Raw genomic sequence first — 27,922 nt, forward strand, 5'->3', positions numbered from 1 at the left:
TTTAAATAAATTGTAATCTGATCTCTTGTGGGGTGTTGACTACCTGACAGGGCTACCCACTACACCTGAGAATTAGACCTTATCCTGGAAGTCATTTTGACCCAAAAGCAGAAGTTTCCAAGGGTTAGGGGTCAGCTTTGGGTTTTTCCTGGGGGCAGAGGTCATTAAATTGGTCCATGATAAGGTGAAGGGAAAAGGAAGAATTTCTTTTTCTACTGATTTATCACCTACTGTTTATCTTCTTCTAGCTGGTCAGTATTGGTTCATCTTATAACTATGGAAATGAAGACCAAGCTGAATTTCTTTGTGTTGTCTCCAAGGAGTTGCATAATACCTCTTATGGCACAACCAGTGAACCCAGCGAAAAAGCAAAGGTAGGTTACTGGGAAAGAGGGAGGGAAAGGGACATTGAGTGCCAGGAAGTCATTACCAGAAGGTGGTCCACTAAGAATGAATTTGGGGGTTCAGAGCAATTCATGAATGCCTCTTGGAGAGGACTTATGGTCTGTATCTTATGGAGAGAAGGTGTACCTGTTTAGTCACAGATCTCAGAAGGTCTTGGAGTAAACAGAAGTGTTGGACTTGTATTCTTCCCCACCACTAGTCCCTGCTGCATCTCTCAATAACATTCTTTTTATAGTCTACCAAAAAAAAGTGTCTAAGTTGTAACTGTCATGATGGCCTGTAAGAATACTTAGTGTGGGGACTCCCAGTGCAAGTCAGCCCCTTCTCTGAAGCTTTTCCTTTAGGGGCGTTGCCTAGAACAGTGAGAGGTGCTGTAATGATTTGCCTAGGCTCACACAGCCAGGGTGTCCCATTTATGGGACATGACCCCAAGTCTTCCTGACTTTAAGCATTGGTTCTCTGTCCATTACACAAAGATGTTTTTCATACTTATTTTTAAAATGTAATTTTTTTCACATTTTATTAACTTTATTTCATCTTACCGTTAGCATTTAATTGCCAGCCTTTCCAATTTGCGACCAGCCCACTTATGTTAATGTTCCTTTTTTCCATTGCCCTATAGTCATCACGTTCTTTACAAGGTAGCAGTTTTCCTAAGACTGTTCTATTGATTATCAGAAGCTTTGGAGAAGTGTTCTTATCTAGTCATGCTAGTAGTAACAACTTGTATTGACATATTGTCTTATGTTCATTACCTCTTTGGTCCTCACAACAGATCTGTGAAGTAGTGCAAGTAGTGGTGATGAGGAGGCTGAGGCTTAGAGAAAGGACATGCCTTAGCCTAGGCCAGGGCTGTCCAAAATGCGATCCACCTACAAGCATAGAAATTTACGTAAATGCCTTAGTAAACGAAGCTGAGCTACCGCAGAGCTCTCACTAAAATGGCAAATCAAAATATACTGTCTATTGTTTCAGTAAAAACCTAAGGCTGGACAGCCCTGGCCTAGGCTGTGCCTCTGGTTCCTAGTAAAGCTGGGGCTGGAACCCAGGATTCCTGACTACAGGCCAAGTGCTCATTCTACCGCACCACACAGCCAACTTGTAGCTTCCATTTCAGTTACCTCTAGAAATGTCCTCTTCCAAATTTGTTTACCTAGTAGGCGTGAGTTCTACAAAAGCTCTGCAAGACTTTCTCACTTGGTAAGGGTGTCCTTCGTTTCTGTGGGCAGATCTCAAATCAGTGAGGATGTATGATGGGAATACAGAATGCATTTCTCTAAATAACATCCAAAGCATATAAGTGTTTTACCCTGCGGTGTGAAGGGTGCCTCTTTTGTGCCTGAAGACCACCAAGATGGTTGGCAAACTGTTCAAGCTAGACTTACTTGTACAAAAGCTTGGTATTTTGTTTGTTGCCTGTAGAGCCTTACATACATCATTAGCATATGCTTATAGCATTGTAGGTGAGTACCAGTTGCTGTAAATAAGTAGTTATTTTAAGTTTCTGTCCTTCCCTGTAATCCTCTGTAAATTCCAATTTATATAATTACTGTTGTCCAAAGATGGTATGCTGTGCCCCGTGGGTTGCTCCAGTGAGTGTCCTATAACCAGAGGTATTCAAGTTAGAGACTGGATGACCACGTGTTTCTTAAATGTGTTACTCATCCAGTGGGCCGAGAGTTGGAATTGGTAACCTAGATTTGGAGGGCTGTCGTACAGCCTGGTGTTAGTGGAGTCTAGAATGAGCCTGTATTATACTTCTTGCAAAGAATTATGGAATTGAGATGTTTCGTTTTTCCATTTGGCCCAGTACACAGAGAACACATTTGAGTCTGAGGTGAATCAACAAGTAAGTGTTCATTTTACAGTTGTGTGCTTAGGATTAACTGTAGTGGATGCATTCCCTACAAGAAACTTAGTCTTGCTGAAGAGATGACATACACATCTCAAACAGGCAATATTTCAAGATATTATATGATTGACATGCCAAAATATTTGTTATAGTTAATAAGTGCAAAAGTAATTTGGAGAATGGAGATAAAACTTGGCATTGAAGCAACAGAAAGTTTCATGAAGGTATAATATACCTTAGATCTTGAAGAATGGGTAAGATTTTACTAGAAGGTTAGGAAGGGGAGGAGATTCCAAGGCACACAAAAATGGCATGAGCTAAAAGCTCAAGATATTTGAATTGATATTTTATTTGAACTCTGAACCTTTCTATTTAGTATAAGAAATGCAAGAAAACATACAGGTCATCGTTATTCCTTAATCCCAAAAGGAAGAGTTTTTGAAAGCTAAAATTGTACATAGGTAAATTATACTTACAGGTCACAGTTTTTTATACATGCTAATTAAGGGGAAAATTGCAGCCTGTATTTGTACTGTGTTATACTATTAAGAAGTTGGCATGTCATCTCAAAGTCTTAAATTTTGTGGCTTTTTGTATGTTGTTAGAAGTCTATTTAGAAAGTATCTTTGTGAACCAACTTCAAGTTTGCATGAGACCTAATTGGTCCATATGAGCTTCAGTTGTTTGCTTGGTCTTCACAACAACTGTATTGACAAGTTCAGAGCTTTAGGCAAGGCCAGTTTCAGTAAGTGGTGTATAATGAGGCTGTCCCATTACTGAATTAGTCAGTACTGTTTTCTTGGAGTTCTTGGGTAGTGGGGGAGAGACAAATGACCTATTTGGAGTCCTTCAGGTGCTTTTAAGAGCTGATGTTAATTTGCTCTGGTGTTGAGGCCATCTTCCTTTGGGAGGCTGTTAAGGAAGAACAAACTGATGACCAGGTTAAGCACTCTACTCTGTATTATGGTTTTTGTTTCCTTCTCAGATTGGATTTAGAATGGCATGCTTCCAAAAATTTTCAAAGGTCAGAGTTAGAAGGATGCATTTTCTCATGTTGAACTACTGTAAGAATATTAATATGTATGTTGTGGTAGTAAACAAAGATATGTTTTACTTGAATTCTTTAAAACATGTTCTTCCCCCCCCTCCCCCTACACACACACACACACACACACACACACACACACACACACACACCCCTTAGATGGCTTCTAGCTGTGATTGAATGGGAGCAGTTGTTAGGAGGCCCCAAAGTGTGACACAAGTTCACTTTTATGCTGTTAAAAAAAATAACTCTCAATCCAAAAATATCTGAGCTTTGTGAACAGTATCCTAAAGCCTCTGCTAAATTAGGGCATCAGCCACACCAGGCACATTCTAGGACTTATGAAAAGTTGCTGGTTCATGATCAGAGGTAGCTCAGAAAGGAAATTGGATTTTTTGACATTCTTTTGGAAAAATGGGGAGCTGAGAAAATACTACACCTTAAAAATGTACATAGTGTTTGGAAATAAATTTATGTTTTCTTGCTTCTTTGTTAATATAAAAAGTTGTTGTTCATTCCTGTTTTAATTCTGCTTTCCTCAAATTAGTACTTAACAGTTGCATTTGATGAACCTTTCAGTTTTAATATGACAAAATATTTTCTTTGTCTTCTTGAATTTTGGGTGAAAGTGAAGGGAAAAGACAAATGCTGAGAAATTAAAAGAAATAAGGGCAGGGACAGTAGCTGTAACCTTGCTTGAAAGAGAAGCAGCTTCATTGACTAAGATGTACCAATGTGTTTGAAATGTGATTTGACTTGATTTGATTTAATAACAAGGCGGGTTACAGGAGTAAACCCTGTAACCACAAAACCCTTCTCCAGTCTGTGCGTGTATAGTCTTTATTTTTGCTGTATGACGAAGTTGTGGGGCTTTGTGAACAGGTGACTCGTACAAGTCTGCTGATTCCAGAAAATGGCGATCACTAAGGCTTCCAGAGGTCGTTCTGATCATGATGGAAAACAGAAGTGCTTCTCCCATTAAAAAGTTATTTTCACTTTCCTTCATTTTTCAGCCACCCCACTGTTACAAATTGTGAAAGATCTCTTGGGCACTACTTCTCCACACCTGCTTTTGAATAACAGGGAACATTCTTACATGTTGACTAATTGTGTTTCTGTGCCATGGCTGTTGACTAAACTTTGCTATCTTTTCTCCCTTCTCTCCTTCCACTAATCCCTTCTCTGTACTTGCTGCATGGTGCATGCTGAACCAGAGTGAAGATGAGGAGACGGATTACGATATGAATGACTCAGATTAAGTTTAAATGTAATGGTGAGCTCCAGCTGCCCTAGAAATTCCCCCAAATGCCTCACCTCTTGATGACCCAGAACTACCTCCCCCTTAACCCAGACTTTCCCTTTAGCTAGTGCCATTGCTATGTTTGTTCAGTTGTAGTTCACCTGTGTAGCTGGATGTTCCTTAGAGTGGTAGAACTGACTGATCATAGATCCTATGTAGCTAACCTATGTGTGTCTTTCCTACTATAAAAACTTGTTGGAAGTACATAGTCTATTTTAGCACTAAATAGCACTGGTTGTTACGGTAGCTGGAAGTGAGATTTCTAATGTCATGTTACAGGGTTCTCTCCTTGGCTCTGCTTTGTTCAGCATTTTTAATAATCACATGGGTAAGGGTTTAGATGACAGGGTGAAATAATGTGTGGGTGGGTGACCCAAAGATGGGAAGATTAGCTAATATATTGAATGGCAAGGCCCAAAGAGATCTCAGCAGGTTGGAACAAGGGGCTGAATCCAAGATGCCATTTAATAAGGATCACTGTAAAGTTCTACCCAGGCTCAAAAGTCAGCTGTTCAATACAGTTTGGGGAGATGCGTCTAGGTGTTCATGTAAAGAATTGGGAATGTTAGTGGACTGCAGGCTCAGGCTAAGTCAGCTGTGTAAGAGAAACACGGGCCAGAGTACAGTGCATGGTTGTCTCATTTCACTTGTCATGGACAGACTGTATCTGGAGTGTTGTGTTCAGTTACGACATTTTAGGAAAGACACTGACACACTGGCAATGTGTCAGGTGTGAGGGGAATATGAAAAGATTATTGAAATTCCTGAGAATATTTAACTTTGAGCAGAGAAGATTTGGCTAGGATTTGGGAGAGGCCAGGTATATTGGAACAACATCAATGTTTGTTTTTTATGACTTTATTTAACAACATTAATGTTTTCAGATACAGGGTGTTTCAAAAGTCTTTAGTGTACCTTAAAAGCTTAAAACTATTTGAGCTATTAAGCTTAAAACCGCACTAAGACTTTTGGAATACTTTGTGTAACACAGAAAATGGATTAGATTTATTCTTCTGAACTCCAACAGAAGAACTATAACTAATGACTAGAAGATAAGAGGCAGAATTTAGATCAATATACTTAGGAAGAACTTCCTAAGTGTTAGAGATGTCCAGAAAGGAAGGGAATGAGCAGATAAGCAGAGTTCCCTATCACTCCACAATTGTTTCTGGTTAATGTCTGTTTCTGTAGGATTTGTTGTGAAAATAGTTTCAGGTTCAGGAAATACAGCTTTTCAGCACCTTAATGTCCAGAGACAACAATTTAACCTTACATAGACAAACATTCACTCTTTGGATGACTGTGGCAACATGTGTCCTGTCTCTCATTTCACATGTCAAAAATCTGATGCTCCCAAAATATTCATATGGATTGCTTTAGAAGTTAGAGCATTTTGAAGATGGCGGCTGGAAAGCAGGGACTAGCGTGAGCTCCCTGCCGAGTCCCTCCAAAAACCTATAAAAAATGGCTCTGAACCAATTCTAGAACTGCAGAACCCACAAAACAGCAGAGGGAAGCAGGGCTCCAGCCCAGGACAGCCTGGATGGTCTCTGGGTGAGGTCTGTCCCACACGGAGGTGGGAGCTGGGAGTGCAGCGGAGCAGAGCCCAGTGTGAGCGGCGCGAACCAACCAGACCAGGAGCTGGGCGGAGCGGGCCCTAGCGCCCTGAATCAGTGAGCTGCAGCAGTTACCAGACTTCTCAACCCACAAACACCAAAGTATAATTTACCTATGTACAATTTTAGCTTTCAAAAACTCTTCCTTTAGGGATTAAGGAATAACAATGACCTGTATGTTTTCTTGCATTTCTTATACTAAATAGAAAGGTTCAGAGTTCAAATAAAATATCAATTCAAATATCCTGAGCTTTTAGCTCATGCCATTTTTGTGTGCCTTGGAATCTCCTCCCCTTCCTAACCTTCTAGTAAAATCTTACCCATTCTTCAAGATCTAAGGTATATTATACCTTCATGAAACTTTGTGTTGCTTCAATGCCAAGTTTTATCTCCATTCTCTGAGGTGTGGCAGCTACAGCTGTTGTTGCTTCCGGCCCCAGGCCCACCTGGTGGGAGGAATTAAGTGGCGGATCAGAGCAGGAGTGCACAGCCTGCTGAAGATCTAAGCCCAGTCCAGGTTGGGGGTTCTTGGGGAAGGAGCAGTGCTGGTGTGACAGAGCTGGCACCTCCCCCCCAAACGTGGAACATAGAACTCTTTAGTCTACAAGCAGTCATACCCCGCTGAAAAACTCAAGGGTCAAGTTAGTTGGTTGGGAATATGGCCAGGCAGCGAAAACACACCCAGATTCAGTCTCAGACTTTGGATTCTTTCTTTGGTGACAAAGAAGACCAAAACATGCAGCCTAAAGAAGTCAACAAAGTGCAAGAGCCTACACCAAAAGCCTCCAAGAAAAACATGGGCTGGTCCCAGGCCATGGAAGAGCTCAAAAAGGGTTTGGAAAAGCAAGTTTAGAGAAGTAGAGGAAAAATTGGGAAGAAGGATGTGAGAAAACCATGAAAAACAAGTCAATGACTTGCTAAAGGAGACCCAAAAAAATACTGAGAAATACACTGAAGAAAACAACACCTTAAAAATAGACTAACTCAAATGGCAAAAGAGCTCCAAAAAGCCAATGAGGAGAAGAATGCCTTGAAAGGCAGAATTAGCCACATGGAAAAGGAGGTCCAAAAGACCACTGAAGAAAATACTACCTTAAAAATTAGATTGGAGCAAGTGGAAGCCAGTGACTTTATGAGAAATTGAGATATTATAAAACAGAACCAAAGGAATGAAAAAATGGAAGACAATGTGAAATATCTCATTAGAAAAGCCACTGACATGGAAAGTAGATCCAGGAGAGATAATTTAAAAATTATTGGAATACATGAAAGCCATGATCAAAAAAAGAGCCTAGATATCATCTTTCAAGAAATTATCAAGGAGAACTGCCTGATATTCTAGAGCCACAGGGCAATATAGAAATCAAAAGAATCCACAGATCGCCTCCTCAAATAGATCCCAAAAAGAAATCTCCTAGGAATATTGTCACCAAATTCCAGAGCTCCCAGATCAAGGAGAAAATACTGCAAGCAGCCAGAAAGAAACAATTTGAGTATTGTGGAAACATAATCAGAATAACTCAAGATCTGGCAGCTTCTACATTAAGAGATCGAAGGGCTTGGAATATGATATTCTGGAGGTCAATGGAGCTAGGATTAAAACCTAGAATCACCTACCCAGCAAAACTGAGTATGATGTTCCAAGGCAAAATACGGATTTTCAATAAAATAGAGGACTTTCAAGCTTTCTCGGTGAAAAGACCAGAGCTGAATAGAAAATTTGACTTTCAAACGCAAGAATCAAGAGAAGCACGAAAAGGTAATCAAGAAAGAGAACAAGAAAAAGAAATTGCAAGGGACTTACTAAAGTTGAACTGTTTTGTTTACATTCCTACATGGAAAGATGACATGTATGATTCATGAGACCTCAGTATTAGGGTAGCTGAAGGGAATATGCAAATATATATGTATATATACACACACACACACACACACACATATACATATATATACATATACATATATATGTTTATGTATATATATATATAAGTGAATGTGTATGTATGTATATATGAATGTGTGTGTGTATATATATATATAGAGAGAGAGAGAGAAAGAGAGAGAGAGAGGACACAAGGTGAATTGAAGATGAAGGGAAGGTATCTAAAAGAAATAAAATCAAATTAAGGGATGAGAGAGGAATATATTGATAGAGGGAGATAGGGAGAGATAGAATGGGGTGGATTATCTCCCATAAAGGTAGCAAGAGGAAGCAGTTCTGTGGGAGGAGGGGAGAGGGCAGGTGAGGGGGGAATGAGTGAATCTTGCTCTCATCAGATTTGGCCTGAGGAGGGAATACCATACATACTCAATTGGGTATCTTACCCCACAGGAAAGAAGAGGGAAGAAGATAAAAAAAAGGGGGGGGACGATAGAGGGGAGGGCAGATGGGGGTGGAGGTAATCAAAAACAAACACTTTGGAAAGGAGACAGGGTCAAGGGAGAAAATTCAGTAAAGGGGGATGGGTTGGGAAGGAGCAAAATATAGTTAGTCTTTCACAACATGAGTATAGTGGAAGGGTTTTACATAATGATACACATGTGGCCTATGTTGAATTGCTTGACTTCTTAGGGAGGGTGGGTGGGAAGGGAAGAGGGGAGAGAATTTGGAACTCAAAGTTTTAAAAACAGATGTTCAAAAACAAAGAAAAAAAAAGTTTTTGCATGCAACTAGAAAATAAAATACACAGGCAATGGGGCGTAGAAATTTATCTTGCCCTACAAGAAAGGAAGGGAAAAGGGGATGGGAGGGAAGTGGGGTGACTGGGGAACAGGGCAACCAGAATATACGCCATCTTGGAGTGGGGGGGAGGGTAGAAATGCGAAAAAAATTTGTAATTCAAACTCTTGTGAAAATCAATGCTGAAAACTATGTTAAATAAATAAATTTAATAATAAAAAAAAAGAAGTTAGAGCATTTTTTGGAAGTTCTGGCTTGAAGCTAAAAGCTGAGAGTAATGTCATAATCCTCCTATGGGGTTTCTGGTGGCCCAGAAACACCAACCAGTGTATTGGAAAATGGAATGGTAATCATAATAAAGAAAATCAGGTGGGTGCTTTTTCTAGTAACCAGAGTTCTGGGGCATCTAGGTTTAGAAATGCTGTAAGAATTAGAGCTGGAGGCGGTGATAATGAAAAAGGGTCATCTCCTCTATAGAGTGCTTCAACTTTTAAGATGTTACTAAATACCAGATGAGGGTTCTCTTAGTAGGGGGCAAAATTTAGCTAGCCAAGGAGTTTCCTTCCTTTCAGGGTCAAGCTTACCTTTGATGGACAGGTTTTGTTTGCAAATAACTGTGTGTGAATTTAAGCGTTAGGTCCTAATTTGACGTGTTCTCACATATGGCCCTCCAGCTTTGGTGGTCTGTGGCTGCTGTATGTGAGCAACTCTGTCAGATATTACTAGAGAAGATATAAAAAGAAAACAGCTCAAGTTATAGTGAGTAGGACATAAGCAACTAATTAGTTAGAAAAGGGATGGAATAAACATGTATGTAGCTCCTACTATGTGCTGGACATTGTGCTAAGTGCTTTACAAATATTATTTCATTTGATCCCAGTCAGCCAGTAAACATTTAAGTGCCTACTATGTGCCAGGGAGTGTGCTAGGCTCTAGGGATACTAAAGGTAAACAATGGTCTTGGCCTTCAAGGAGCTCACAATCTGATAGAGGAAGGTAGCACAGGAAAAGAAACTTCAAAGGGAGGTGGGGTATCTTCAGGGGAGCCTCTGCTCTGGAGCCCTATATGATACATGTATATCTGGCCCTTGTTTTATGCTGGCTTGGAAGGGGAGATGATGATATATTGAGCGCAGCAGGGTGGGAAATGAAGTTATGGCTAACCTGGGCACCCTCCTTAGATGGAGAATTTGGAAGGAGCTCTCCACTATCCACCCTGTCCAGTCGGAAGAAGGGAAGGAGCTGCTGAGGAGATAGAAGTTTCAGGGATGATATGATCTTGTAGGATAATGAGGTTTGGGAGAGCACTCCAGAGGAGTGCAGTGAGGTACAAAATGAAGATATGGCTGCTATCTATCTATCTGTCTATCTGTCTTAAGATTCTGTAAATCCCTCCCTCCAAAGTATTTCATACTCATAACAGAACACAGAGGATTTTATATGAAACTGTAAATCTCCATTTCATACATTGTTTTATTTAAAAAAAATACATTACTTTCAAAACTGGCCTGCTTGCTTGTCTGCGCTTCCTTTCTGAACTTCCTTCTGTTATCCTGTATGTTTAAAAAAATGTTTCCGTGATGCCCTTATTTTTTGCATCCTTGTGGTCACCACCCTCCCCCTGCTTTAACTCCACCCCTACCTCCCAATTTAAAGCTGAGAGGAAAAAAATCCTTGCAGCCAATGAGCATAGTTAAGCAAGATGAATCCACTCAGAGGCCGTGTCCAAAAAACCATTTTTTCCCTGTACCGTGAGTTCCTCCCCTCTCTTTCAGGAGTTGCATAATATGCTTCATCGTACGTTCTCTAGAGACTGGTTAGTACTGCATCATTCAGAATTCTCCAGTCTTTCAGAGTTTGTTTTTGCAGTGTTGTCTTTATAGAAATTGTTCTGCTTACTTCACTTGGCATCAGCCATACTAACCAGATTTCTCTGAAATCATCTTTCATTATCTCTTTCACAACAACATCCCGTTTTATGTATATACTTCAGTTTATTAAGCTGTTCTTTAGCTGATGGACACCTCACTTAGATTCCTGTTCTTTGCTTTTCTTTTCAACTCTTCTTATATACCCCCTTCAGGATCAGAAAATTTGTTTTGTTTGTGCCTATTTCCTCCTCTTTGATGCGCTCTATCCCTGCTTGTTCAGTTTGGTGTATTTTTAGACCGAATGCTTTGTGTTTGTGTTCAGCATTGTTGTGTCTGTCTCAGATGAGTGAGGCTCATCTCATTCCCCCACACCCTTGTTTGTGTACTCTTTTTCCCACACACTTCAGTTATAAAAAATATCAAGCTGTCCTAGCTTCTTTCTCCTTTCTGTACTACTGTATTCCTTTTACACCCCCCGCCCCCACCCTTCTCTTTCTCTTCTTAAAATCCTCAGAACAGGACCAGTCCACTCCTAGATGTTTTTTTTTTTAAATTAAATGCCCTTAATATCTTTTGAAGGTATTATGATTTAAAGTGATATATCTTTCTTCTCCCTGTACATGAATGTTAGCACTGCATTATCATACAGATTCTTCTAATTGTTCAAGTAAATTTGCCTTTCTAGGTTTCTCTGGACTCCTGGATTTGTATTTTTGAAGATCCTATTGAACTCTGATCTTTTCACCCAAAATGTTTGAAAGTCAGTCCTTTATTCCATCAAAAATCTTTTTTTCGGGGCAGCTAGGTGGCGCAGCAAGTAGAGCACCAGCCCTGGAGTCAGGAGGACCTGAGTTCAAATCCGGCCTCAGACACTTGACACATTTACTAGCTGTGTGATCTTGGGCAAGTCACTTAACCCCAATTGCCCTGCTTTCCCCGTTCGTTCCAAAAAAAAAAAATCTTTTTTCCCCTGTAGGGATTGTACTTAACTTTGCAGGGCAGGGTAAGTTATTTTTGGTTGTATTCCAATAACTCAACTCCTAGTAGATGCTCTTAAGTCTTATGTAATTTTAGCTTATGGTTCCTTGATTCTTGAACTTCTGTCTACATGTTTATAGTGTATTTTGTTTAATGTGGAAGCTTGAGATATCAGATATCTTATATTTCATTTTTCAGTCCTTTGATTTTGTTCTAATATTTCTTGCTGTTTCATGGAGTCATAGATTTCTGTTTGATCTATTCTAGTATTCAGAGAGGCTATTACTTGGGTAAAGTATACCATTTTTTTTTCCTTTCCTCCAGGGCTTTTATTTCATTTTAAAAACTCTTTTGCTTTGCTTCTTCTAAGTATTCATGTAGTCATCATGTAAAAAAAAACTTGTTTGCTTGTAATTATTAAGCTGCTTTCTCTTGGGCTGGATTTTTGAGTATCTCTGGTTATACAGAAAGTTCTTTTGTTGGTTGGTGTCTTCTTAAGCTTACTCATCTCTTCAGCTTCAGTTCCTGAATTAGGACTTTGTGCTAGACTGAGGATCTGCCCCCTGCTACACTTTTTGGTGGTGTACTCAGCCCTGCTTGGTCTAACTCTGGGGCAGTTACTTGGTCCACTGATCTCCACTTCTTGAAGTTACAACCCTCACCCTGGGAATTTGAGATTCAGAATGCTGGTTCTTCAGGATTCTCAAAGGAGACTCAGAGCAGAGAGTTAGGGACCTCAGAGCCCCTAGGAGTCACTGGGCTTCTGGCCTATTTGGATCTTACCTAATGTTGCCTCGCCTGCTTTTGTCTGCCTCCCCCTCTCTCTCTCAGTATTCTACCGTCACCTCTGTGGGTTTCAAATCACCCTGGTATCTTCTGACCATCCTGGGGCTTTTTCAGGGGAGCCTGCTGCTCTGGCTGCCTCTAGGCATGGAACTCTATATGATACATGTATATTTGGCCCTTGTCTTATGCTGGAGGATTCTGATTTGTTCCTTGAGCTAGCCAGTGGGCTTCTGAAACAGACGTTTTGTGTGACTCTGGAGTGGAAGATGCCACTTTCTAGAGCGTCTCACTGGCTTTCTCTGTGTAAGCTGGACAGTCTCCCTATTGGGGCAGTTATCTTGGACAAATGGATAATTATATTTGTAACGAATAGTCTTTAAGGCAAGTGGGATTTGCCTCTTTTCAGAAGGCTTCTCAATTCAGTTCACCACACATTTATTAAATATAATAAATAATAAATAATCTGAAACATTTTTCCATGTTCATGAGGAAATTCTGTATCTGACCCCATAAGCAATACTAATTACCTTTGTAAGCAGCTATTTACTTAGAGCAATTAATTTTCCCAGCAAATTATAAAAACTGCTGACTGGATTTATTTTATAATTCTGTCTTTCTCACAGGAACTTTAAAAAAAAGTGTAGCTAGTAGTAAGCCTAGTAGCAAAGCTACAAAGTTCCATCACCCTGTTTCAAGGCTGTGGGTTGGGTTAGCCTCAGGTGTGGGAGTGAATCCACAACTGAAACACATGATGGCTGGTTGTCATAATGCAGCCACCACCCTCCCCTGCCCACCTGGCACACTCCCACACACTTATTCCTTCAGTTCACCTGTTTCTTGAATGAAATTAGAGCAAATATTAAATCAGGGCTGTCATGTGGAAAAGGAAGTAGACCTATTCTATTTGACAAGGGATGCATGCCTACAAAGTGGAGATTACAGAGTGGCAGCTTTCCATGCAATATAAGAAAGGACTTCCAAGTAACTAGGGCTGTCCTCATATGCAGGGCATAGCCTTAGGAGATAGTTAGTTCCCCATCCCTTGAAGTGTCTGAGCACAGGTTGGAAGACTACCTGTCATGGATAACTGTAGAGAAATCTTTGGTCTTGGCCTTGACTTGGCCTTTGGGCTTGGAAAAATGTTTCAGATTATGCAGACTGAATAATGGAATATAATCAGCAAACATTCTACATTTCAAGATTTCTTAAGTCAGAAAGACTTTTCCCTGGAACATTCAAGTTATAGGCTTTCTTCATGTACTCCTCTGCTTAAGCCCTTCATTGGTTCCCTACTACCTAAAACAGAAATGTCAAACATGAAAACACTCCTATAGTGATGGCAAACAAATGAAAATACAATGGCAATTAGCAGAGGCATTCTGTATCGGGGTGGGGGGAGCAGGGCACAGAACTCAGTATTCAGGTGGGGTATGTAGTTCATATAATTACATTGTTCCTTCCCTGTAAGGGAGGCTGTTAAATGTCTGCTCCTAAATAATAAAGAGGGATGCACCATTATGTAGTACCTTGCACAAGAGGAATGGAGCAAGATCTTGCCCATTAGTTTGATACTTTGCAAGCAGCGTGAGATGGTCTGAAAGGAGAGCCTGAGATACACGGCAGGGATCATAGGATCATAGATTTAGAGCTGGAAGAGACATTGGAAACCACTGAATCCAGTCCCTTCCTTTAGCTGATAGGGAAATTGAGGCAGAGAAAGACTTGCCCAAGGTCACACAGTTAGTAAGATTTGAATTCTAACTCCTGTATGTTTTCCATGGTACCGCTTGGCTGGATATTTCTGGGTCAGTGGAATGGCAGATGAGGCTTTAGAAATATCAAGAATCTAAAATTTTATTCTCTTTCATTGTGTTGAGGTGTAAAGATAACAGGTTGTTTTTGTAGCATTTCCCAGTTTATGAAGTACTTCCTTTACAACAGCCCTCTAAGGTAGGTAGTGAAGATACCATTCTCTCTCTGTTACAGCTAAAGAACCTAAGGATCAGGGAAATGGAGTGACTTGGCTGGTGCATGCTGAGTCAGACTAGCATGTCTAATGCCCTTTCCACTTGACTAGGTGCTTCTCAAGACGATCCAGGCCTCTCTATTCTTTTTCTGATCTGCTGCCTTTGTTACTTTATGTTTTTGAGTCAGTTTGGTTTTTTCTATTTGTGTAGGCCAGTTCTATAAGATCTTTAACATTATCATAGTCAGCTTAGTGCACTAACATGAGCCTCTCTGGGACTAAACTGGAGCACACTTTAATGCAGCAAGTAACGCTAAGTCTAAAAAGAATTACCAAGGGTGGCTACCAGGCCATTTCTTGCAGCCAAGAGAATCAAGAAGAGGGATTCTACCAGATCTACTGATCTGGTTGTGTTTCTGCTGTAGCTTGTCGAATTTGTTCAAGGCTAATCTCGATTTCTCCTGATTGATTGATGTGTGATAAACAAGACTGATTGATCATAGCACAGGTCCCTCCATGTGAAGCTATAATAAGGTCTACTTTGTAAGACCATTTGTGCTAATGAATCTACCTCCTTTTGGAGGCAGGAGTTGGACAACTCCCTTGTGGCTAGAGTGAGTTTCTCAGTTTCAAGTGAGAGGTTCCTAGCAGCCTGATTCAATGCAAAGACCCTAGTATATGGAATTAGGAACCAAAGGAGCTCTATCTCCTTTCCATGTAGCTTTACAAGGTTTTGGATGGTAGCCACATCCCCCTTAGCCAGGGTCTTTTCTCTCTCTCTCTCTCTTTTTTTTTTTTTTTTTTTTTTTACATTTAAGCCACCAAGCCCTCAGGTTTTAAGCAGATTTCTTTCCCACTAGTCCTACAGTGTTACTAAAAACTCATGCTGGTGGGGCCAAACCAGTTAAGGGGAAGGGAGGAATAAGCTTTGTCACCACAAGTTGTTTAGGAGATAGTGGTCCTCAGGGTGCTTCAGATGGAGTGGAGAGCCATTTCACAGATGATCTCTAAGTGGGCCTGGCAGGGTCTCAGAGGGGTAACAGCCAACACTCCCAAGTGCCTTCACTGAAGGTACCACTAAATGAAGCCACTAAAGGTCAGGTTGCCAAGAAAAGCATAGTTTAGCATGCTCTCATTATCAGAGGTGGTGCTTAAGCTGGTGCAGTGGCACACAGGAAAGGGCCTGCTTTTAGTGACACAGAAACTGGACACTACATCGCTCAGAGCCAAAGTGGCATTCATCCCTTCTTTCTGCTTAACACCTTTTGGGGAATGTAGGCAAGGGGTCGATACAGGTAGTGCAATATTCAAACTCTTCTTATAAGCTGTGGTAGAATCTCTAAGCAGTACAAAGAATTTCTGATTCAGCAAAGATAGTAGCTTGAGGTGCTGTCCAGTTGGGTGTTTTTCTCTGGGTGTATTTAGCCAGTATAAAAGGAAGAAAAGAGGCCCATGAGTCAGAGGATTTCACCACCCCCTCCTGAGATCAGCAAACCACCCCCATCAATCCTGGTGAGTTGCAGAATGGTCTCAGTATCCATTATGGGAAAAACCGTCCATGGGTCAAGGTTCCCTTGATGTATATGATTGCAAACCCAACACTTGTGAGGCCCAGTAGCTTTGAGGTGTTACTAAGTGTGACCCAACTCCTCCTTCCCCTCCAGTAAAGATTACTGACAGCATTAAATCTTTTCCAATCTTCCTAAGAGGAGTAGATAGGGAAGGAAAGGGCCACAAAGAGAATAGCACAGATCAAACATAGCAAAAACATTATGAAATGATGTGGGGTGGGGGTAGATTTCACATGAGAATTATGTATCCAGGAATTCTTTCCCTTGATCTTGATTACTTTTGGAGGGGTGAGTAGCACCTCAAATGGACCTTCCCAAGAGGGCCGAGTTCTATTGGTGCTGGAAATTCTTGATGTAGACCTTATGTCTTGGGCCAAAGTCTGAATGTAGATCTAGTCTGTCCTGCCACTCTCACGTCATGAAGTTCTTGCAGCCTGCTTTGTAGTTTCTATATATAAGAAGCAAGAGAGGTATCTCCTCCTGATAGAGATGTGTGTACTGGAGGGGGGGGAAGAAGAATTTCAAAAGGAAACATGTATAATTACTTCCTCAGTCTGATGCACAGATAAAACAAAGCCAGAGGAAGTATATCAGGCCACATTAGATAGGTTTCAGCACATAACTAGTGTCTATAAACTAGGAGCCTGAAAATTATAACAGGAAATGAGTGTACTGTGGCCATGAGTGTCGCAAATTAAAATCCTGTTTCTTTAAATGCCCTAAAAGTTGAACAAACTTAGATAAGCTAAGTCACAATCTCATATATCCCTTATGAGACAAACTATGTTAAATAGGCTCTCTAGGTAAACTAAGTCAGATTACAGATTAAACCACTTAAAGGGCTCACAATGTACTGATTAGAGAGGGGAGGTTACATATCACCAAGATTACTGAGCAAACCTAGCAGACATAAACACCATGAAACAAAAGGCCAAAGTAATACAGTAGTGATCATCAAGTCTCCTTGTAGCCTGGTAAACCACTCCCAATGTTCATTTAATTGGTGCATTTCATCTTGAGTCCCAGATGGCCCGTGTAGTCATGTGGTCCTGAGGGCAGCTCCAGAAGGACTTCTAGAAGATCCGTTTCTTTGGTTCCAAGTCACTTGCTAGGTAATTCTGCTAAAATCTGCCAGTAACAAGACTTAATACAATTTAGTACAACCTTCCAAATTTGCTTTTCCAGTAATTTTTCATGTGGCAAGAACTAATTCAACTATAGATATCTAATCCTATTAACAACAGAACTATAAGAACAGCAACAGACAGGTAGCATATTTGATGGAGTGCCAGACACTTACTAGCTGTGTGACGCTAGGTAGTTGACCTTGTTTGCCTCAGTTTCCTCATCTGTAAAATGAACTCCAGTATCTCTTCTAAGAAAACCCCAAATGGGGTCACGAAGAATCGGACACAATTGAAATGACTGAACAACAACGAATTCACCTGAAACAGTGTTATCCTCAGGCGGAAGGAAGAGGACCTTTCTTGTAAATGAGCCCTCCTTTCCCCTACTGTTATCACACAGATCCTTTAAAGTAGGGGGAAAAAGATGATTTAAAATTCTTTACAATTACCAGTGCAATTTTATATGTAAAAATAATAATCTAATTTTGAGATTGAGTACCAGAACATACCCCAGTGCCTGGCTATTCCATTAGAAACATTCTGATATGTGTATATCCTGGATCTTAGATGAACAGTTCAATCTCATTGCTTTCCCAAAGTTTACTACCCATTAAATTTAAAAAAAAAAAAAAGACCAACTTTTATATCTTTACCCTATCCCCCTTTTTAGGGTGTACATATTATCTTGAAGGAATGAGGTACTTTTAAGGACGTACTCTTATACATAAATATATAACTATTAGCAAAGGAGGGACAAACCCAAGAACTCATTTACCTAGTTACACAAGTAAATAAATAAATAAATATTGGCAGCAGTGAGATGTTTTGTACTGCATCCTGTTATGGTAACTCAGGTAATTTATTATTAATATATTCAATGACAAACTTCAACTGTTCTCCTGCCCTGATTACAGAAATTTATTATGAAAGGAAGAGAGGGACCTGGTTACACTAATATCAAGATTGTTCCATCAAGGGCACAGGTTGATTTGACACAAGCCACAATGGGAAAAACTCCCTTAGTTCTGCTTGATTCCAGGCAAGAGTCATAGTTAACGGTTAGTCATGCAGCGGAGTCCTACATCTATTCAGAAGCCAGCTTCAGAATTAACCAGGTGGGAAAATTTCCTGCTCAGAAAGGAAATATGGGAAATAGAGGAAAACTGAGTCAAGGGGCTCCTCCTTTTGCCTGTGCTAAGGCCATCCCCTCAGCTTTTCCCAGGGACAGCATTTACCTGTAGCAGTCCTCAGGCTGGCCTCCCTTTGGGCAGCAGATGGCATCTCCCTTGAACGGTAGAGTATTGGCCTCAAGACAATCACACGTGAGATAAAAACTTAGAACAATATCAGCCTGTGGTCTCATGAGGTTTTACCTCCAGGGCCAGGTTATGGTTTTTCCTTTCATGTCCCAGTAATAGTTTAAAATGAGCACAAGTATAAGAACATTTCATATGTCTTTCTTTTATAAATTAAGCATCATCACATTCTGGAGTTTCACCTGTCCCGTGAATAATTGGCTCACAACCCCCAGAAAATTTTCTGGCTCTTAGAAGTGTCCAGAGGAACATAGCTATATTGTCGATTTGCCCCTAAGGCAAAATGAAATCTCCAGATCTAAAATGTGTTGTTACTAAGTTGACTCAAAGATGTAACTTCACTATATTCTAATCACGAACAGTTACAGTGATCTTAGAGGCCACTCACTCTTTACTGTAAGCAAACTGTGTTAAGTTCTCCCAGTCTGACTAGGAGTGGTCCTGGTGTCTCAAATTTCAGCAGGTGGTCAGCAGGGCTGATAAGGTCTTTTGACCCAGGCTGAGTAGAAAGTCTCCAAGGAACCTCACAGATAAGGATAACTTAAGGGGTGTCCAAACAGTACATTATCCACTTTAAAGCAAATATAGCCCATTAAATATTTAACAATTTTCAAACATTTTTACCACATTATTTTAACAGCTCAATTCACATTTTAACAACATTCAGATTAAAAGAGGAATTGCTTTTCTAACAACATTTCTGATACAGTGCTTTACCAAATTTCACAATGTAAGAAAATTCAGAAATGTAGTAATAACATATACAATACTATGAAATGGAAACATGAAACAAAAGTCAGATGATATCAGTTCACTCAAATGCATTTCCAGTTTATCTTACATAGAAAATCTTTCACCTTTGGCATTTTATACCAATCAGATCTAAGACCCAGTATGGAGTAATTATATTCAATTAAAGAAATAAGGATAGTTAACATTTATATAGTGTGTCTTATATGTGAGACACTGTGTTAAGCACTTCACAATTATGTGATCTTCATAACAACTCTAGGAGGTGGGTGCTGCTGTTAGTATCCCTCTACGGATTAGAAAACTGAGGCAGAATAATTTGCATCAAGTCACACAGCTTAGACCTTCCCTTGTTCCGTGTGCCTTTTTCCAGTTTGATAGGGATAAGGTAGTGAGTGGAAAACTGGGTGGCCTGTAGTCTCCTCTGCCGCTCCCTGTGACCAAGAGCGACAAGAGCAGTGGTGACCCCCAGCCAGAGATTCCAAGATCATCAACATTACCGCAGAGACCTACAATGGGAAAGAGAAATCTGATGTTCCCGAGATCACCTTTGTCCAGCCCTGCTGGACGCAGCATTAACTGCTATGTTAGATTTGGAATTTGGAGTAGGGGCAGATACCTGAAAATCCGTACTTTAGGCACAACCTTTCATTTGCCTTCTGCACAAGGAGTGGGATGCAGTAGCTAAGCTAGGATGTTGATCTACACAGATGACACCTAACAGTCTCCTTTTGCTGTAAATCCTCTGCTTCGAGAACAAATGAGACAGGAGCTCCCAAATGTTGTCCACGGAATGCAGAACCCTGGTGCGCTATCATCAGTGTCCAACCCCAAGTTAGGCCTTGTTTCAAATTCATCAGACAACAGAAGCCCCAGGGCTCATACCAATCTTTCCTCCTGGCCTGGGAAGATTGGGAAACACTGGAGGCTGACAGGAACTGCTGTGTATAGTTCTGCACCTGGTGGAAACACAAGTCCTTCACCAGGAACTACAGAACCTGGACACCCACAGTTGACTCAACAAAATTGTGGGCCCATGCTGGGGTAAAGCCTCAGAAATTACAAAATCTCTAAGTCAGATTCAGCAGCAACTGGAACGGCTCAGCTCAGTGGGTTTCTTACAAGCTTTATTAAGAGCAGCAGAAGGATATGTCAGTGCAGCTTATCAAAGGATTATTGGGCTCCCATCAGCAGCAGCATTTCTATATCTTGAAAAAATGTCATTTATTTTTTGTAATGACTTAATTCTTTAAAATACCTGCTTTATTTCATTTTGGCTTGGAATCTTGTCCTGTCATAAAACTAAACTGATACAATGCATTTCGAGATGGAATACAGTAGTTTATGTTTGTTTTACTTTCAAACTGTGGGAATCAGTGCTTTTTACTCTTTGCTCTATTTTTATTGTGATTTTTGGAAACAGCAGCTTTTATAGTGGGTGAACAGGTTTTGTCCTGCAGCTGTTCGATTTATTTGATTTTTAAAACATTGGCCTGTGGTAGTGTTTTATGTAGAATAAAAGATACCAAGAAGAAACAAATTATTCGTGGTACAGTATTGCTTTTTGTAACTCAGATGTGTACTTTTGCCAGCAAAGTGCTAGAAAATTTATTCCTCTTATTTTTTTTACTTCATTTGTCTAACATGCAAAATGTCCATTTGAAACTGCATTTTAAGAAACATTGCAGTAGGAATAACTGAGCAAGACTCATGTAATCACAAAGAGTGAGAACGGTGAAATTTGTATTTATTGTACTTCTGTACAATACACTACAACTACACTGTAACATTGTCTCAACCTTCAGAGGTTGACTGAATTACCTGTTAGTCTTTAGTACGGACTGAAGATGCACTGTCGTCTCAGAAAGCACTTTTGCCTAGGACTTTTCAGCTTTACAATAGTTATTTCAACATGTATGATTTATAGCTTGTAATATTGCTTTCACTCTAAATTGGTGATATTTCAATTTTTAACCAAAGAAAATAGTATCTTTTTGGATTAGATAATGGTGTCTTTTGGGTTTATCAGCTGTTTATTCTGCGCACAAGTAATATATGAATTAAAAATGAATAAAGGAGGTTATGAGATTAACCGGTACAATCATTGGTCCTGATGTTGTGAGTCTTCCTATTGACCAGCCTTCAGATCCTATTATTCTGTCATTCTTTGTGGCTTAGAAGAACAACAGAAATTAGTAATATATTCTGTATTAGACAACAGATTATAGATAATTGGATGCATCAGTGTTTTGATGTAACCATACCCATAAATGTAAGCAATTATATTTACCCATATCCATCTACTCACTAGTTGTGGTTTATTCCTCCTTTGGGTGAAATGAAATTAGTCCAAACTTGATTTAAAAAAACAGCAACAAAGACCTCACGATATCAAATCACAATCACACATTTCTATGTGAAATCCTGTGAAATTGCATAGGCCAGATATGGTATTGAAAGGCCAGAAGTGCTTTTGATAGCAGAGATTAGGTTGGGATTTGTGGGTAGTGCTACTTGTCTAAATCCATTGTGTTTTCTGTTTTCCTAGGGGTAGCTTCTCATGTTTAAAAATCCAAGAGATGGTAGAGAGAAGGGGTGTGTGTGTGTGTGTGTGTGTGTGTGTGTGTGTGTGTGTGTGTGTGTTGAAATAACGCCAAGAAGATTGAGACATTATGCTGTCCAGTTTGTGGACTTCCAGAATGTGCCAGTGGTTGCAGCTGTGAGAAATATTATAATACCATTTCTTGCTGGTTATTTAGTAGTTCTCTTAGCTGCTGCTTAGGAGGTCCTAATAGATAGGTACTTGAAGATGTGGAGACACACTCTCCACCATTCCTTTGCTTCCTTTAAGTATTTTTTTTGGCTCTCCAAGAAACTCGGTGAGCTTGGTTGCCTTTCAGGGGACGGAACCGCTGAGTGGCTGCCCTCTGAAAACAAGCCCTCATGCTTTTGGTGAAGTTTTTTCTGATTTGCATTCTGCTTTGTTGTCTTTCAGATTTTGCAAGAGAGGGGTTCCAGGATGTGAAGACCACAGTATTGAGAACTGAAGAATTTTCACTTTTTTTCCTCCCAAAATACAATGAATTGCCATGTTGAAGAGGCTTGGCTGCAAGAAGAAACCTGCTTTAGACAATTTTCTCTTGAGATCTGGGTTTGAATTAGAGTCTTTTTTTGGGGGGCCCGTTGAGGTAGTGTGAGATGGAATTGACTGGCTGAGAGAGTGTGAAGAAATCGCTCCTTGGCAGAATGCACAGAGAATGTGTGTGTTCAGCCTGATGCTGGTACATGGCAGCACTGGCCCTGGCTGGAACAAGCACACCTGAATTCTTCCCCAGGTCTTGTCTGTGCAGGACTGAGGCAGAAAGATCCTATAATGATTGGTGTGAAGTGATTTTTTTTAACCTTTCTTTTTTTTCTTTGGTATTAATCATTGAGGATAGTTTAAAGGACAATGTACTTGGTGCTACATATTACAACCCTTAAATGCAGATACTTGGGGCCTTCACCGTTAGGAAATGCTTGGCAGCCCCAGTTTACTGTCTTACACTGTTTGGTCACCCCATCCAAGCTTTAGGAGATCAAATGATATCAGAATGTGTTATGTTCAACACCAGGCAGTGAGAGGCTGACTGGCTTCAGCCATCCAGTCTGATTGCATGCATTTAGTTGGGAACTTACCTTTCCCTTCAAAGCGAAGCTCCTAAGAAAAGAAGATTCTTTTTGTCGCTACTTCCTAAAGACCTCTTATCTTATTAACTAATTCTTCTAACAAAAATTAAGCTTCCATCCCAGCTAAATGTTGGATTAGAAAAAAAACAGAATTTCTTAATAAGTACTTTCCAGTTAAGAAAACTTTATATTCTCTGCCCCTCCTCCCTTTTTAAAAAAAAAAAATATATATATATATAGCTCATTTACCAAATGTTCCTGTTTTTACTTTCTAGAAATGCCTAAAAGTGTTGAGAATTTTTTGGATTAGGTTAAATGATCTAATGAGAGGTACAAGTTTTATCTAAAATCATATAAACTGGTTGGTGGTAATTGCTGACCTCTGTCAATGCATCTATTGCCCTAGTGATCTCCATTGGGATTGGGGAGGTGTTTTGCACAGATTTTCACCTGATTTCTTGAGTTTAAAATCTGGATTGAATTGAAAAATTCAGGATGTTTACAGTGCATCGTGTATCTCTCTCTTCCTCTTTCATTTTCTTTGTAAAACTATGCAGTTCTCTCTAGAATCGTAGGGATGTTCGAGATCTCACACAAAGCCAGGACAGGATATGCTAGCCTTACGTGAGATTGGAGCTGTTATTGTTCTTTTAAAAAAAATAAAATAAATCTGTTAGCATGCCTTTTAAACAGATTTAACTCAAGTAGTGCGAAACTAGTTTTCTAAAGCTCTGTTTGGTAAGGTAGAAATGTGAGGATCTAGAGTGAGCAGACTGTTTGCTCCTCATAGACAACTGTTTCAAAGGGAAGGTAAAAGAAAACTGACCCTCAGGATTGTTGACATTTACACTTAGGAGGATGTCTAGAATTTTAAGGCTTTTAAAATTGTTGCATTTCAAAATATTTCCTGAAATGATGCCTCCACCCCTTCCTCTTGCCAGTGACATGTTCAACAAAGTTCTTGAGCATCAAGGACTTACCTCCCTTTTTATAAAGTTTGTTGTATGTTATTGTTAAAAAGGTTTGGCTTAAACTATTTGTAAAAAAACAAAAACAAAAATATTTCTTACAAAGCAGATTTAGTAACAGGCTAAATGGTTTTTTTTTTTTCCACCCAGCTGAGGCACAGAAGGATTTGTAGTATGTTTTTCCACTAGGACATGCTCTCTGCAGGAAGCTGCTAGCTGCTTAGCGTTCATTTGATTAGCGATATCGAGAAGAAAGGTTTGTGGTGTTTCGTTTTGTTTTTTTTTTTAAGATATTGAGACTTAACTAAAGTTTATTCTAAAGGGGTATTTATACTTTTATACTTTTTTAGGTATCCATATTTTATCAGCTTAAAGTTCAATGCCTAAGTTTCCCCCTGAAAATAGCAAATAATAATGTATATTTACAGATAAGCATAACAGCTGTTGGTGTCTTAAACTGCATCTAAAAGTCTCTGCTGCCAAAGTCCCTGGGTAAGCATCTGGGGCTAGAGATTGATTACGTTGAGCTCTAGCTGTGGTCTAGGGAGTCCTTTGCCCCCATCAAGGCATTGGTTTTGCTCTTGTGAGCCGTGCAGAGTAAGCTCAGCATTCTATTTCTTGGCTTGGTTTCATTTGCCTTAGGGAGCAACCGTCATGGTTCCCAGGAGTAAGGATCGCTTAGTGCCTGCCTCTTGTCATCCACATTCCAATCACTGCACAAGAAAGGTATTATAATTCCTTTCTTTTGACCAAGCAACTGTAGTGACTTTTCAGGACTGGTTCTAGCCAGCAGACCTGAAAGAGAAAGAGAGAGAGCACAAGAAAGCAAGCTTGTAGATTTTTTGGAAGTAGAATTGGCCAAGTAGTCCAATATTGAAGAATTTCCTTTATGGAGTAACTTTATACTGGAATACTTTGCCATTGTTCATTTGCTTCTCCCAATGGCATTGCCTGCCTTTTTGCCTCCATTATTCCCCTGTTTGGGGATGGGGGGGAAGGAGCACCATTTAAAAATGAAATTTTACTGATACCTCATAAAGTTATTATTGTTATGTCTGTCTTTTTGGCTAAAAATAAAAATAATGACTATAAATGATGATTTCCCAGATTTCATGGGAAATTTCTAGACAACTCATTTGAAAGGATTTTTTTGGAGGGGAAAAAAACCTTCCAATTTCCCTTACTAAGTAGCAAAGCATTCTCATGGCTCATGAAGTCAGACCTTAGGCTAGGGTTATTTCTCCCCTAGAACTCCCAAGGACCTCCTGTAATAGCTCTTTTATTCTTTGTGTTTTTGAAATCTTATATCTGACAGCAGGTACAGATGGCTGCCTCCAGAAGAGGCCTACCATGTGCAACTGGCTCATCATTCTAAAGACTGTTAGGATTTTCATACCTGCCACTTTCTCAGAGTCAGAAGAGTATTATGCTATAGAAATGCTGGTGTCTGGTTTGCATTGGTTAATCCTCTCTGTCTAGCTGTGGGTAAAAGAAGTTTACTATAGGTTCCTTCCACCCAAACTCTCCCCTGAGAATATACATTCTCTTTCTATGTCTTCTGTATAAACTAGCAGAAAAGCTACTTCAGGAAATTCTGTACCATCAGTTGAGAGATTTTTTACTAAAATTCCATGAAAAACCAATTAGCCTATGCCTTTCCTCCCAGTATCTGGGTACAGATGTGACCTCTTAGAGTCTAGGGTATTTCTCATAGAGTTGCTGGTCAAATCTTGTTGCTCTTTTAATTTTCTAATGCCCATAGAAAATCTCAGTTGATTCTTATTAGTTGTCCAGTCCCAAGGGTCAAACTTCTTTCAGAGCTTGAACTATAGAGCTGCTGCTGCTGCTGCTGCAACTGGAGAAAAATGGAAGTTTCAGATGTGCTCCTGGTACCACCCTATTGCTCTATAGGGAATTCTTTGTTTTCTGGCCCTAATTACACAGAAGCTGAAGTCCAGGCAGGTAGAAGGCAGAAGAACAGAAAACCAAGCATTTCCAGAGAGGGAGGTGTCAGTCTCTATCAATTCTGGGACTTAACTCAGGAATGATACTTTGCCCATTATTTTAGGCTGGTCCCCATTTTCTAGAAACCCCTTGGAAAAGCAAAAGGGTTAATCCTTTGAACATGCTTTGAAATAGGGGCTCCCTTGTGGGTCCAAAGAGCACTCAGAAAAGCAGTTGTCATCACTGTGTTGTCCCCATGTAGGGTTTACTTTATGGCTGGTAGCAGTCTCCAGTGATTACCTTCCTCACTGGCAGTGGCCTATTGGGTCCAACTGCCCTGGCAACAACTTTGGCCTTTCTGCCTGACTGGGACTAAAAAGGGCTAATTCTGCACCATTGTAAGGTTTATAGTTGTTTCATTTTTGTCATTATCTGTCCTAAGGAACTAGCACTTTTGCTGCAGTGGATAATGTTAAGGGCTAACACCTTCCAGGTCTGTCTTTGGGGACTGTGTGTCTGTCTGTCTACAATTAGAAATGGTGCTCAAACTTATTTTGAAAGAGTAGCTGCTGCCTTTAAAAACAAAAAGACAAAACCCAATAACTTTGGATCAGATGCACGTGGAGACTAGGTCTCCATAGGGTCTGATTTATTGATGCCACTGTCCTTGGGTCATTGGGGGGAATTTCTTTGCCTTCTTCCCTCTCTGTCCCTCTTTTTTCCTCTTCTTTACCTTCCATTTCTGAAAGTCTATCTGTCACTGCAACCTGTTCGAATTTCAGGTGATAGGCGAGAAGATTGGGATGATGCCTTTCCCCTAAACACTCCCCACATCCCCCATCCCTTCTGACTGAACCAATCCTGGAACCTCCAGCTTGGCTTTGAGCTCTGAGCTGCTTCTCTTCTGGACTGAGCACTTTGGCATTGTTGCTACTAGAGTTGCCACTGTGAGGTGATTGGTCTGAAACGATAACCAATTTCAAGGCACCTCCCCTTGAAGGCCTGACTTGTAATTGTGATAGGGGCCGGGCACTTTTTTTTTTTCTTTACTTGGTACTTTTTCTCTGTTTAGGAGATCTGACCAAGATGCTTATGCACAAGTTCGGCCCTGGGTAGTAGCGCAGTGGTCCCCCAAGGATGTGGACCGTTTCCTTGGTTCAGACCGTGGGGACACTGGAAAGGGGTGTATGTTTCTGACTACTCTTTTCTTTCCTTTCCCAAGGGCTACTGAGCTGCTGCTGCTCCTAGACAAGACTGCTCAGTTAAGGCTTGTCTTCATTTGGGCTGGACTTGAGTGCCAGGGGCCTGGATTTGAAGGCTCTTCCCATGAGCCTCCCAGTCCTCATCAAGTGCTCCCATTTTCTCATTGGTTTGCCAGGGAGAAAATTATCCATTTGGCTGTGTTTTCAGTGCCCACCACCTTCCTGAGGTTGTCTGATGCTTTATTTCCCAGCTAGCAAATTAGCAATAAGTCTTCATTTCACTCTCTTTAAAGTGTTCTTAGTGCAGCAGAGCTTGGAGCCAAGAGTGCGCTCTGGCTCCTGGGCTTTAAAGTTGCATCAAGGTTAAACTTAGCAGCAGCAAAGTGCACATGGAAAGTTGTATCTAAGCAGCCCACCCAGAGGAGTCTGGGAGGGAAACTTCTGGGGCTTCCTTCTTAGTCCAAAGAGGGAAGGGGTTGCCCATTGTTTCCAGAACAAATATGACATTTGTGTGGGTGTTTTTTAACCTCCTTTTCATAACACTAAGCTTAGTGTGAATTGTAAATTGCATGAAATAAACCTGTTTTCCCTTTTAAAACTTTGGTTTGACCTGAAAGTATTTTCTGTCCGTCTCTTGAGTGACTACCTCTTTTAATTCATCGAACCCTTCTTGAAGACCTGCCACTTGTGTAGCACTGTTGTAGGCACCATGGGGAATATTGAAGAAGTGAGACTGAGCCCTCATGTTGCTTTTAGCGTAGTTTGGAAGATGGACATGAGAAAACAGTGAGCAATAAACTTCATGAAAAACTTAGTGAATTGTCCAGACCTATCATTTAAGAGTAGTTCACTCTGTGGAGGGGAAATGCCTTCCAC

At 40.3% G+C, this 27,922-nt stretch overlaps 1 protein-coding gene across 2 annotated transcripts in view; it reads left to right on the forward strand.

Annotated features, from left to right (window-relative positions):
- The window catches only part of KCTD5 (potassium channel tetramerization domain containing 5), a 107,373-nt gene extending 79,729 nt beyond the window's left edge, over positions 1-27,644 (forward strand). Inside the window, exons 5-6 of one of the 2 annotated variants that reach the window (XM_036738104.1) lie at positions 249-374; positions 22,259-27,644. In XM_036738104.1, coding sequence (XP_036593999.1) covers positions 249-374; positions 22,259-22,288 — 156 coding nt within the window. In that variant the 3' untranslated portion in view covers positions 22,289-27,644. The remainder of the gene's footprint in view (positions 1-248; positions 375-22,258) is intronic. The other variant, XM_036738102.1, reaches the window with a different exon arrangement.
- Positions 27,645-27,922: the final 278 nt, after the last annotated feature.

This window comes from Trichosurus vulpecula, chromosome 9, assembly GCF_011100635.1.
Source record: "Trichosurus vulpecula isolate mTriVul1 chromosome 9, mTriVul1.pri, whole genome shotgun sequence".
Taxonomy (NCBI): Eukaryota; Metazoa; Chordata; class Mammalia; order Diprotodontia; family Phalangeridae; genus Trichosurus; species Trichosurus vulpecula.